Source organism: Zootoca vivipara, chromosome 1 (genome assembly GCF_963506605.1).
Source record: "Zootoca vivipara chromosome 1, rZooViv1.1, whole genome shotgun sequence".
Lineage (NCBI taxonomy): Eukaryota > Metazoa > Chordata > Lepidosauria > Squamata > Lacertidae > Zootoca > Zootoca vivipara.
Window position 1 is genome coordinate 56,835,185 of NC_083276.1, and position 12,246 is coordinate 56,847,430.

Here is a 12,246-nt window from a genome sequence, read left to right on the forward strand (position 1 = left end):
ACCAATGCTACCAAAGCTGTGTCCCCTTTCCAAGTTGTGTTGCATTGAAGCAATAGCCAAGATCAGGGGTAGACAATGTGATGTCCTTCGCTTGATAAGGACCCCAGCTCCCTGTTGAGACATTCACCGAAACTGGGAAGCCAACAGCCCCCCTTCTTCTTCTCTCCCTCCAGGAGCCGGTGTCTCGAACAGAACACGACCCAGGGACCGCAGTAGCCTGGGCACGTAATTAGCAGAGCTTATCCACGCAGGGTCAGCAGTGTTAGCGGAGAAGATGAAGCAGATGAGAGGCATCTTGTATTTTCATAAGCAGTTTTATTTACAGAATCTTAGAACACTTGGAAGAGAGAGAGAGAGCAGTGCTCCTCCTCCTATACTCCTACAGCATCCAACTCAGTACAGCAACTCACAGCATAAAATGGATATGCCTAGACATGTGACACACTATCTCAGCAACATGTCTAACCCTTAAGGTATAATGCTTAAGGTGGAACTGAATTTACTAACACTCCCATCATCCCTGACCAATGGACATGCTGGCTGGGAATTGCCGTCCAAAACATCTGGCTGGCACCACATTGGCTACCCTTCTCCAAGACTCTTGGACAGTGAAAGCACTTTTTAAGAAGCATAATGTATATGAATGCAAAGGTCACATTTCTGCAATCCTACATTTGGATAACCTACATTTGGGAATAATTGTTCATATTCCCAACTCTTGTCAAATATTTCATATAGAGTGTAGGCCACATAGAGCCTATAGCAACTATGAATCAAAACATCCTGTACTGATTACATGTCTATGTTCTGTCTTAATCTTTTTTAAAAACAAACGTCCAGTGAAAAAAATAATACACAGATGGCAGCGTTGTCAAATAGCAGCAAAATTACACTGAGGTCAATGGTTATGTTGCACACACAAAGCATTCATGCAGCATTGACACACTGTTTGAAAGCAGCAAAGTATTCTGGAATTTTTCCAGAAGACTCCAACAAGTGCCTAAGGGCACAGTAAAACCCATTAGCTCACTACAATCAGTGCTTTTCCCCTAGAAAAATAGGTGCTGGTACCATGAAGCTGTTACAGCAAGTACCACACTTTTTAACAACAATGAAGAGCTGCCAGTACTGCATACCTTTGAGTACCACCTGAAAAAAGCATTGACTACAATAGTATGTAACTATAATAATTTTTCCAGTAAAGAGTCCAATGAAAGTAGAAATGTTGCCAAATTTACCAAAATTTCTACCAGAGCCAGTATTGCATACAGCTTGACACAAACATGATTACGTGCATAATATAATATTTTGTGAATAATTTTGCATCTAATTAGTCTGACTTTTTAAAAGAAAAAAGTCCAAACACCTGGTGGTCATCAAGTTGGCAAAGGCTGATGTAGTATATAAAGAATGCTCAGGCAGCACATTTTTAAAGGGGCAGGGAGGCACAAAATCTGTTGCCTGCTGCCAGGTAATATGGAAGTTGGGTGTGTGTGTTTGCTGGGTCAACCCCAGGCTGAAGGAGCTGAGGGGTCAGGGGGAAATCCAGGATGAGGAAAATAAAAATCCCTTTAGGATGGCTAGGTGCAAAAGATGACAGGGGCTCCTAAACTTTTAACAGTATCAGAGGGAATTTCAGCAGATGTAGTTTGCCTGATAAGCTACACCTGCTGAAATCCCTGCTCCTGCACAGATATTAAAGGTACAGGACTTGCATGTAGCCACCCAACTTGAGACTGAGGGCTCACTACAGCCCTTTTTAAGCCCCATTTTGAACCTGACACAGTTGCTGCTAGCTGAGCACTCCTATATGCATCTGCTCAGAGTTAAGTCTCATTAAATTCAGCGGAGCTTATGATTGTAGCCTAAGCACCACAGCATCTGAGTTATATAAACTGGCCTAGTTGCAACGAGTTCCCAAGCCATCAGTTTTCTTTCTCCATGTTCTTCAACTTGTGCCTAACAAGCTCTGAAATTGCCCTATCAGTATTCCCATGAATTGTTCTTTTGTGAATTGCATTAATGTGAATGAAATAATCTAGTACAGTCATACCTCGGGTTAAGTACGCTTCAGGTTGAGTATTTTCAATTTAAGTACTCCGCAGACCCGTCTGGAATGGATTAATCCACTTTCCATTACTTTCAATGGGAAAGTTCGCTTCAGGTTAAGTATGGACTTCCAGAACCAATTAAGTACTTAACCTGAGGTACCACTGTATAGATAAACAAACAGGCATGCTTCCTGTAAGTAAAAGGGGTTGAATTTTTTTTTTATATAAAGCCTTTTCCCCAGTAAGAGAGAGAGAGAGAGAGAGAGCATCAGGAAGGACAAAGATACTGTGTGCTTTTGAAAAAGATACAGATATGGAATGTGGTGAAAATTGGCTGCAAGCCTGGGAATCAGTTATTGCTAACTGGTGAGAGAGGGGGGGGGGGGAAATAGAAGATTGGCAGAGCCCAAGTCAGAAGAAGAATAGACACAACAGGATTCTGTCATGGTTGCACAAGATATCACCAAAGAGGCAAGGGTAGCTAGCTACCTGTGCAGGTATGAAGTGTAACTGGCAGTGTAAAAACCTGCTATTCTGCTAGTTAAAGTTAATAAAAAGGTAAAACAAAATCAAACTGTCTAGATTCCTGCTCTTGCACAGTGGTTTTGATCACCCACTGGGCCTAATGGCACTTTAAAGAAAATAAAATTAACAACACCCCCTAAGCCTCTCACCCCCTAAGCAAGAAAGCCAGGGACTAGCGATATGTACCCACCCAGCTTTGATGTTTAACAGAGCAAACCTATACAGGTCTTCTCAGAACCAAGTTTCACCAAGTTCAACAGGATTTACGCCCAGGTAAGTGAAACAACCCCCTCTCACAGAAACCTCAGGTGATGAGGACCAACTGAAATGGACCCAAAACTGAGCCAGGGAGAAACAGTGGTATTTAATGAAAACCTACTAAATGGCAGTGTCATATTAGACACAATATTACCCCAGCAATAAACTCCACAACTCAACCCCTGTAAAATGCACACATTATTAATATAAACAATTCATCAGATCATTTAAATAATACCCAATTAATATGTACAATAAAACATGTGGTCTGCATATTTTAAAATGTCTGAAGGTTCTCCATTCCTTTCATAATCTCCTATAACAGCACATTTATTGTGCAGATCAAGCCCAGCCCACTGAACATTCACAAGAATTTGCCAGACTATTTATTCCATCCCGGAAAGTGTTGGAACATGTTTCTTTCTTTATGGCTACGTGACCAGGCTTGAACTTCTCACACACCCCATCCAAAATTGGCTGCCATTACCGTACAATTCAGGGCTGCTCAGAACTGACTTTGTGGAGTAGCAATGCGCACATTTTCGTTTTTCCGACCTGGCACCTGTTTAAATAACGACCGAGAAATCTCTGGCTGGTGACTTTTTCCCCTGACAGCCTTTTTCTCCTTTGGAAACCTGGCAACAGTTTTCACTAGTGCTTCAGCATAAAATACAGACGCAGAGCGTCCTTCAGCAGACAACATACCAGATTCAGATAAGGATCTTAAAACTGAAACCCTACTCCGGGGAGGGAGGAAGCGGCGGAGAATCTGCTGGATTTTCTATTTTCAGGCGCTGCAGCTGAGCAATAATTAGCAGGTGATATTTAATCGAGGATCTATCAGAGTTCCGTCATGGGCGTAGCCAGGATTTATGTTTGCGGGGAGGGGGCAGGACACCCACCTGTCACCATCCTCTGGCACATTCGGAATGAAAAATCTCAATAGCAGTTGTTTTGAATTACTTTCTTTTGACCCCCAAGTGCTCAGAAAAATCTGTCAAATTATTTCTACAGTTTCTACATTTAGTTAAATATTTTTATTGATTGACTTGATTTAGGAGGGGGGGGCAGCTGCTACCCCCCCCCCCGCTATGAGTCGCGTTTATTTAGCTCTCTCTCACCAGTGACATTTTAAAACACATGACTTCCCCCAGGTATCCTCTCACCGAGCTACAATTTCCAGCACCTATAACAAACTACAGCCCCCCCGTTTTTTAAAGAAATGGAGGGCGAGTCCTAAGCTGCAAATTCCTATCAAAGACGGTCTTGGATTTACTGGCAACGGAGCCGTTCCTTCTAGTTAACCCATGACGTCACCTTCTCCGCTAGCCCTTAAGCCAATCAGGAATCCCGCCCTCGGCCAATGAGGCTAAACCGAGGCTGGCTTTTGCTATATAAAAACCAATTTCCCCGGGCCAAGCGGAGCAACTGAGAGGCGTGTGCAGGTAGGAGCGCGGGGGCGCCGAGGAGGGGTGAGTGCAAGGGGCCTTTTCTTCCGCGAGGGGCTTGATCATCAGCGACACCACCAGTCTTTCCGCGCCTTCTTTTTGTCCCTTTGCGCACCGCGTTGCAAGATGCGAGCGGCGGCGCCGGAAAGCGCGTGGAAGGCATTCGGGAGCGGCAGCGGGACCGAAATAGCTGCTCGCTTAGCAGGCCGGTCTCGCGGAGAAGCCGAGGCAGGCGCAGCAATGCCCGGTTTTGAGCGCGGTGCTCGGAGGACGCGGCGCCGATTTGGCCCCAGAGACTTCGCGAAGGGAAATGCGCGCCTAGTAATGCTGGGGGAGAGGTTTCCATCATGCTGGAGAAAATTACCGTTATTTATGTAATAATGCACAGGCTTGGTGTATATAAGGCCTTTCCAAGCTCGTTGCTCATTCCGGCGCATGGGCAGGCCCATAGGCGTAGCCTTAAATACAAGTAGTAGTAATAATAATCAATAAAAATCAATAAAAATGAGGTTCCCCCCCCCAAAAAAATCTTGGCTACGCCCATGGGTAGGGCCTTCGTAGGGAACCGGATTCACTACATTCCTGTATGACCCGGATCCGTTGCACTGGGAGTTGGGGGGAAATGATGGAAGTCTCTCTCGTTCTCTAGAGGCAGTGGCTTGTCTACTTAGCGATGCTCTCAGAGGTACCTACCGTACCTGACTATTCCTCCCAGTAGGAACCTGCAATGTGGGCATCTCCTGCCATTTATTCTCATCAGGTGGGGAAATGTTATTGTAAAGAAGCTGGTATGTAAAGGTATTGGTCAATGAAATTCAACAAAAGGAAAAGGGGGAGATGTAAAATAGCACCCTACATTTCACAAGGCAAAATGTTACATGAACGTGCTGCAGACCCAACCTGGTGTGACCCAACCCTCCTTGCTTGTGGAAAGTTTGCTGCCTACGGAGGAATATGTATGGGTGTGGCCCATGGCTGATTTTTCCTCTGGGCCTCTACAGCACAGCTTTCCAGACTTTCCATGTTGGTGACATGCATCATTTCGCAACACAGTAATTAAGTTTTACTAGCAAACCAGAGGTTAAACCCTTTCCAGCCCCTGGGAGGAGCACCCTGAGCATTCTCGCAACACTCCTACACTAACATGTGGAGCACCTCTTCCGTTTCTTTGTATGTGTAGTGGAGAGGAGTTCACCCTGTTTTGTTATTACTTCAAAGTGAACTGGTGTGGGGAAAGGGCAACAAAACAAAAGCAATGAGCTGCATTGTTGAGCTCAGTTCTGGCGCAGTCTGCAGGCACAGTGAAAGCAAAACTGGAGGAGGAAGGAAACTTTGGCCAAGAAGCTTTGTCAGATGATGAAGTGTCAAGCAGGCAGAATTGTTTTGTTAGAAGCAGGAATACTGACAAGACTGCAGTACAGATAAGAGGGTACACCAGTTTTAATAAGAAAATAGCTTTGTTACTCCATGTGAATCTAGTGGTGCTGGGTGATCTTTGTCAGTGTCTCTGTATTCTGATAAGGTTTGATACCATATCAAGCCCATAAATAACGGAAACCGTTTTTGCTGTCTTGTCGCTGCTACAGAACAAATTTTAGCTGTGTAAAAGAGAATTAAAGCAACAAGTCATCGAACCAGAAATGGTTTTTGGGAAGTTTGGGAACAGAGTACAGTAGTCTTATTTTTATTCTCTGGATTCAATCTTGGTTTCATTGTTATCACAGTTTCCCCAGATGTCTTCTGTGCTGCAGTGTAGTATTTTGTCTGCAGAAGAAAAACTTTGCTTTCAGATTCCATTCTTGCTGCTTGTAAAGAAACATTTTTATTTAATTTGCACTTGGGCTAATCCTCTGTTTTAAATTTTTTGGATCCTATATCTTGGCTTTGCATCCAAGAACTAAGGAGCTGGTTTCCATTCTTGGGATTCCATTGGTAGATATGTTCTTCTCAAGCCAGAAGGCCACGTAGTTAGGACAACTAGGCTTATGCAATAAGCTTTTTACTAGTGGTGTTTAGGCAGGGTGTTTAACCGGTGGAGTTTAGGTGGGCCGATACAGTATTCAGCGATGGTTAAATAAGTTGATTATAGTACATAAGATTATAATTTTGTACATAACAGCAACTTTGTATTTTCCTTACCCGAAGATTAATCCATATATGATGTGCTATTGGATTTCTTTGGTCAGAGGAGGTTGGTCTATGAGTGCAAATGGGGTACTACCGCAACTTCAGTTGACGTTCATCTGCCTCCTTACTCAGAACCAGCCCAGAGGGTGGCACTGGCTATCCATTTCCACTTCCTCAACGTTGGCATTGTAGCCTGATGAGGGTTGGGGACAAGCTTAGACTTAGTTGTCTCCACTGTCTTTGGCTCCAACTACAATTGGTCTCCTTACGTTCTGCCCTGCCAGTTCCAGTGGATACCAACCACTGCCATCTTGGCTATTGTTACGCTTATAATTTTCTATAAACTGAAATGTGTTCCCTGGTTTTCTGGTGTTTTTAAAACAAATCTGTCCAAATGGATTAGAGCACTCTGGTCTTGTTTGGCCACCATAGGTGCCCACTTGTATGTCAAAATTGCTGCCTTAAATGTGTATTTGATCATGGCTTTCACTCACCTTAGTCTTGGCTCTGGACCACAAATTGCATCCCTTCCCCAACAGTCACCTGCCTTTTCTAAAGGTTCCCTACTTCTCCTGTTAAAGATATATTATAATATGTGCTGCTTAGGAGCAAGAATTCCATGTGATGATGCCCCTAGTTCTGAACATTGCTGTTTCATCTATAATGGAAGGTGGAGATCCCCAGTAAGGGTGTCTGTAGGAATGAATATCACCAGGGACTGGGGTCCTGTTGCATTCTGGATGCCACCCCTCCCCCCGGAAGGATCCTGGCGAGTTTTTGTTTTGAATAAATAGTATTGTATTAAGCTGCCTTGAAAGGATTTGTCTCCTTAAAGGCAATAGGTAAATGATTGTGGTTATGGTAACATAGGATAGTGCATATAGAAAATGGGTGATATGCCAGTCCTCATATTTTTTCTGCACCACACATTTGCAGTGTTACCAGTTTGGCGCAAGACTGCTGTTATGGCCTTGTCATTAGTTCTGCTACTTTTTTCTTGCTCCATGACAGCTTGATTAAAGTACGATTTGCCAAAAGAAATAGAATTGTGGCTGCAAATAAAGTTATTGGCACCAAAGAGGGATTTGAGTGGTTGTGCATCACTGGGTAAAGGGGTCTCATTAAGGGGTGGCAATGAGAGTTTGGTGTAGAAATTGGGAGGACTTGCCCACAATTTCAGAGATGCAAGCAAATTTCACTCTTGTGTAAGATCTCCGTTAAGCAAACAGAAATGGGTGTTGCACCCCACACACAAAAAAGCACATGCCTCCATTTTGCTCATTGTGAGGCATGTTAACAAAGGATGGTTAGATTTGCTTTTGTGGTATTGTGCAGGTTGGTTGGTTGCTATAGTTGCTGTAGTGGAAGTCTGCACAAGGTTTTTCAACTGGGCTTGCCTCTCTCCCCCCCCCCACCACAAAATGCTCTGAAATTGGCTCTGGTGGGGGTTCAGAGAATTCCAGAACAGAACAGTTGCCGTAGTGCTACATTGAATTGTTGCTTCAGAACATCCAGTACCAACCAAACTGTGTTTTTGCTTTGTAGGCTAAGGTGGGGAAAATAATAATTGGAAGATGAAGACTCTTGTTACCACCGTTTTGATCGCCACATTTGTTCTGACTTTGTTCAGCCACTTTGGTAAGTATGCAAGTGCACTATTAAAAAATATTGTGAACTTAGAGCAAGCCACTGAGCAGAGAGGAGGTGGGCTTCACAAAAAGGGGTTCAGGGGCTGGGAGAGAAATGTGGACTTGTTGCTGGTATTTCCCCTAAAGAGTAATAGATTTGGGGGGGGGGGTTTCTGGTGGGCTATGATTCTAGTAAGCAAAGGAGGACTGCTTAATTTTGACTCCTGGAGGCAAAACTACTGGGATGTGGTAGGTAGTTCTTCAGAAATGCCAACCACTGCTTATGGCTCATAGCTTAATCTATACTTGTGGTATTGCTGTTGAAACTGGTTTGTGCTGTCTCCAGCTGTATTGTAGTCAGATCTTCTAGAATTGAATCAGGAACTCTTGAATAGACTTCTTCATATGGCTCTTTTGCATACATACTAGATTATACTTGGTTCCTGCAATGAGAAAATCCTTGCATTAATGCCACAAACTATTTTTATTTGGTTCAAATTTATAACTCCTTTTTTCCTTTCCATGGGAAACCCGTGATGACACACAACAATAACATTACATAAAGTAATTCAAAACATTAGAATACAATGATACAGGCAGGGGTTTTAAGGCAGGGATGTTCCTCCAAAGGTAGTTGGACTCCACATCTCTCAAATTTTGCCTGTGCTGACAGGACTGAAGCTCAATAATCTCTGAAGGATTATAGCTTCCCCTGTTGGGAGGACAACAATAGAGATCACTCAGAGTGCAATTTAAGAATGAATTCTATGGTTACTGTTAAAGTGAACTAGTTGGTGGTGGTGAGCTTTGCAGAGCAACCAGGTAAGGTGGCATGATCTTTCCTGAAGCAGTATGTGCTCTGGTGAGCTGTGACATCTGATATGTGAGGGAGTTTCCTTTTGGATGTTTAGTTGACTCTTAAGGCTGCTCTCAACAAGGACTGTCAAAATACAAAACTTGCATCTCTTTCTGCTCTAGTGTCATACTATTTTGTTCAGTAAATGTTTACCAGGATTTTCTCTCTGGGGTCCATCTGCTTTATTCAAGTGCCTCTGCTCACATCCCAATCCCTCTGTTTAGGATTATTTTAAAGGGTCAATGTATGAGTGCTTATTAAGATTTCTTTGAAAGAATTCATTCCTTTCACTGGCTAACAACTTATGTGATGAAGCTGAAAGGACGACATTGTTTTGGTGAATAAAACAGTCTCCATCTGGAGCCATGAAAATGCTTTACATGGGGGGTCAAGCCAGCCCCCCCCTATGGAGAAAATTCCAGGGGGCATTTCTTATTACTTGGCGACACCACAAGACAAGTCACCACTCGCCTTGTATTGGAGGCAGATTTAGAATTAGAACAGTTTGTGTAGAAACAGTCCTTAATTTACCCAGTCCCAAGGATTTAAAATCTTTAAGGCAGAATAGGGAACCTGTGGCTCTCCAGGCCCACCCAACATGACCCAAAGCCGGTCAGGGGTGTTTGCTATAATCTAGTAGCCTCTCTAGGGCCACAGGTTCCTGCTTCAAAGCCACCCTCGTGGCTATGCAAGTCAACAGAGTTGCATGACCGCATCACACCTGCCTAATAACAGGCCTTTGCGGTACGCAACACTTTTATCTTTTAATCATTTCTACATCAATATTGTAGTTCAAGCTTGTTACCAGGAATCTACCGGTAGTTTAATGATGGAAGCCTGCAATAAGACCATCTTCTGTTCTCCTCCCCTCTTTCATTTAGGAGCTGCCTTAAAATGTTATCAGTGTCTGGGTGGTGTAGGTCCATGTAAAACTAACGTCACATGCTCAGGTGATACTGACTCTTGCATATTGCTAAACTTTGGTAAGTATGCTGCCTTATCTGATTCATGTGTAACTTGGGATTAAGTACAATTTTAAAAGACCTATTTTCTTTACTTCAGAAACATAGGTAGGTGCGTTATGGTCAGCACTTGTATTTTATGCATTTTTTCCTCCCAACCCACTGAAGGTGAGGCCTTTTCTTCAAATTATTTTAGGGATAGGTTGTTGAGAGATTGCATTGTTTTAAATATGGCATTAGGCAAATTTTATTGTCCTGCTTCTGACTCTTCTCTCCCCATCCTCATTAATATTCTTCATTAATTTCTGATTGTACACCTAGCATTGTACATTTTTGGGTATATTTTATGATGTGGAAGTTCCTGGAAGACACTGGGCTGATTTAATTAAATGAAACATTAAGGGAAGGTGGTAGGGGTCCCTGAGCATTTTAAAGTTGGGCAATCCATGAGAATGGATGTAACCTAATACTTGTAAGAAAATTAGTTTATCTTTCTTGCATTGTACCACAAAAAGCAGAGCTCTCTCCCTGAAACACTGTTCTTGATACGGTGATACATTTTTTGGGAACATGAAAATGAATTTAAAATAAAATATAAGAAGTTTTCATAATAAATGCATATTAAAAACAAATGTTGAGTGACCATACAAACTTCATCTTTTGTACTTAAAGAAGTAAAGCAGGCCTTGTATTCAATGTGAAATTCTTTTACACATTTCCATTTCCCCTTTGCCGAGAAGCAAATGGGTGTTGGGTGGTTACTTTGGCTTGATACTATTCCCTTTTTTACTGGAATAGGAAGCTGGCTGCTTCTTCAAATAGCTCTTGTAAAGTAGAATATCTCAAATGTACAAATAAGGTTTGGGGGCAAATACATGGTTTATTTTTCTCTTTTTTTAGATGCTGTCTCTATATTTTTATGACAGTATTTTAAAAGCTACCTTGCGTGTTTTGAACAGATAGGCAATATTTTTTAAAATAATAACTGTAAGGAAGGTATGGAAAACTTGAATAGACATTCTTAAACTCTTCTCCCCTCCCCCAATTTTTCTGCTCAGCAGGAAAGTAAACTACTTTCCATAAAATCTTGTCTTTTTTTTTTTAAGGTAATGGAAGAAATATCTCTGACTGCTGGAAATACTCCAACTGTGAATTTGACTTTATTGAGAAAGAATTCAAGACTGGAAGCTTCAAATTTCATTGCTGCCAAAAAGATTTGTGTAACAGCAGCCCAATTACAGCAGGTAGTAGGATGGTCCTTGGCTTAACTTCTGTGCTGATCACAATCCAGATGCTCTGCTTCTGATCTGGAGAGGGAAATACTTTGAACAACAACAAAAGTCATTTCATAGCTATTGACAAATAGCCTTGTAAGAGAGAGCACCACACATTGAGAACAGAGACCGAATACATCAGGGAAAATGGAAAGTAGAATAGCAAAACTTGTTTACTCCATTGTAGTCACTGCATTGTGGGTTTTTCTTTGTGATGCTTCATTCTGCCTGTAAACTTGTATCACTTTTGTGCACTTAAAACTTTTCATAGCAGAGTTTTTGAATCTAATGAAACTGCCAACTTATTTTTCATCTTTTCCTATCTGTAAGACTTTTATCTCAATAATAAAAGTGTCTACTTGACATTTGGACTGCATACCCTTTCATCATGGGCCTCTGTTTCCACACCACAACTTGCAACCAGTTGCACCCGTAGAAAGCATATATTTGCTGGCTACTGTCAAATGCACTTAAGGTTCCGATTTTTTCTTCCCAACATGGCTATAAGGAAGTATTTCTAGTGAGGCATATTTCACATGGTGGGCAAAAGTTCAGAAGGAGTTATTTGGACAGACCTAATTTCCACTTCACCATAAAAGTTTCCTCATGCGAGTGCTGCAGTAACCTTGTAGTCCAGTGACACTCAGCAGCGTCTTGTGACATCGCATCATGGGTTCGAATGTATTATTGTACTCTAGGATTAAATGGGGCAGCCTTTCAGACAATGTTTTATCTAGATCTGCAGCTCACAGATAATACATCTGTATAGACACTGCCTAGTGCCAATTTTTCTGTGTGTTCTATTTAACTTGCCTGCCAACAATCCCTGGAATCTCCATTCTGCAGCACATGTTTAACTTATGAAATATCCCATCGTGCTTGTTGGATAATTCGCTATGCAAACATCAGCTTGGTTAGTGATGTTTTGTTGCTTTTATACTTGTTTATGCACAACCTTTCACATGCTTAAAATATTTCTAAAACCACAATGGCACCCTCACTCAATAAATGGTGTGCCTTGATAAGGATTGCTAAATTAGTTGAATTTAAGTTAGTTGGACTGCTCTCCAACTATGAGTTCAGAGCAATGATGGGGATGTCACTGGTCATTGATTAG

At 42.2% G+C, this 12,246-nt stretch overlaps 1 protein-coding gene across 2 annotated transcripts; it reads left to right on the plus strand.

Annotated features, from left to right (window-relative positions):
• The first annotated feature begins 4,194 nt into the window (after positions 1 to 4,194).
• Positions 4,195 to 11,505, plus strand: LOC118085720 (CD59 glycoprotein). Of its 2 annotated transcripts, none has more exons than XM_035116683.2 (4): positions 4,195 to 4,279; positions 7,955 to 8,047; positions 9,775 to 9,876; positions 10,962 to 11,505. In XM_035116683.2, exons 2-4 carry the CDS (start codon positions 7,984 to 7,986, stop codon positions 11,159 to 11,161), a joined length of 366 nt encoding a protein of 121 aa, XP_034972574.1. In that variant the 5' UTR covers positions 4,195 to 4,279; positions 7,955 to 7,983; the 3' UTR covers positions 11,162 to 11,505. The 2 variants fall into 2 exon arrangements, with proteins under 2 accessions (XP_034972574.1, XP_034972582.1); XM_035116691.2 differs by having other exon boundaries at positions 4,251 to 4,306.
• Positions 11,506 to 12,246: the final 741 nt, after the last annotated feature.

What these genes read in the sequence shown, in the direction of transcription:
- LOC118085720 (XM_035116683.2), top strand. Translation starts at nt 7,984, where the DNA reads ATGAAGACTCTTGTTACCACCGTTTTGATCGCCACATTTGTTCTGACT. An exon ending in GACTTTGTTCAGCCACTTTG is followed by an intron (nt 8,048 to 9,774) that starts GTAAGTATGCAA and finishes TCTTTCATTTAG; the next exon opens with GAGCTGCCTTAAAATGTTAT. An exon ending in TTGCATATTGCTAAACTTTG is followed by an intron (nt 9,877 to 10,961) that starts GTAAGTATGCTG and finishes TTTTTTTTTAAG; the next exon opens with GTAATGGAAGAAATATCTCT.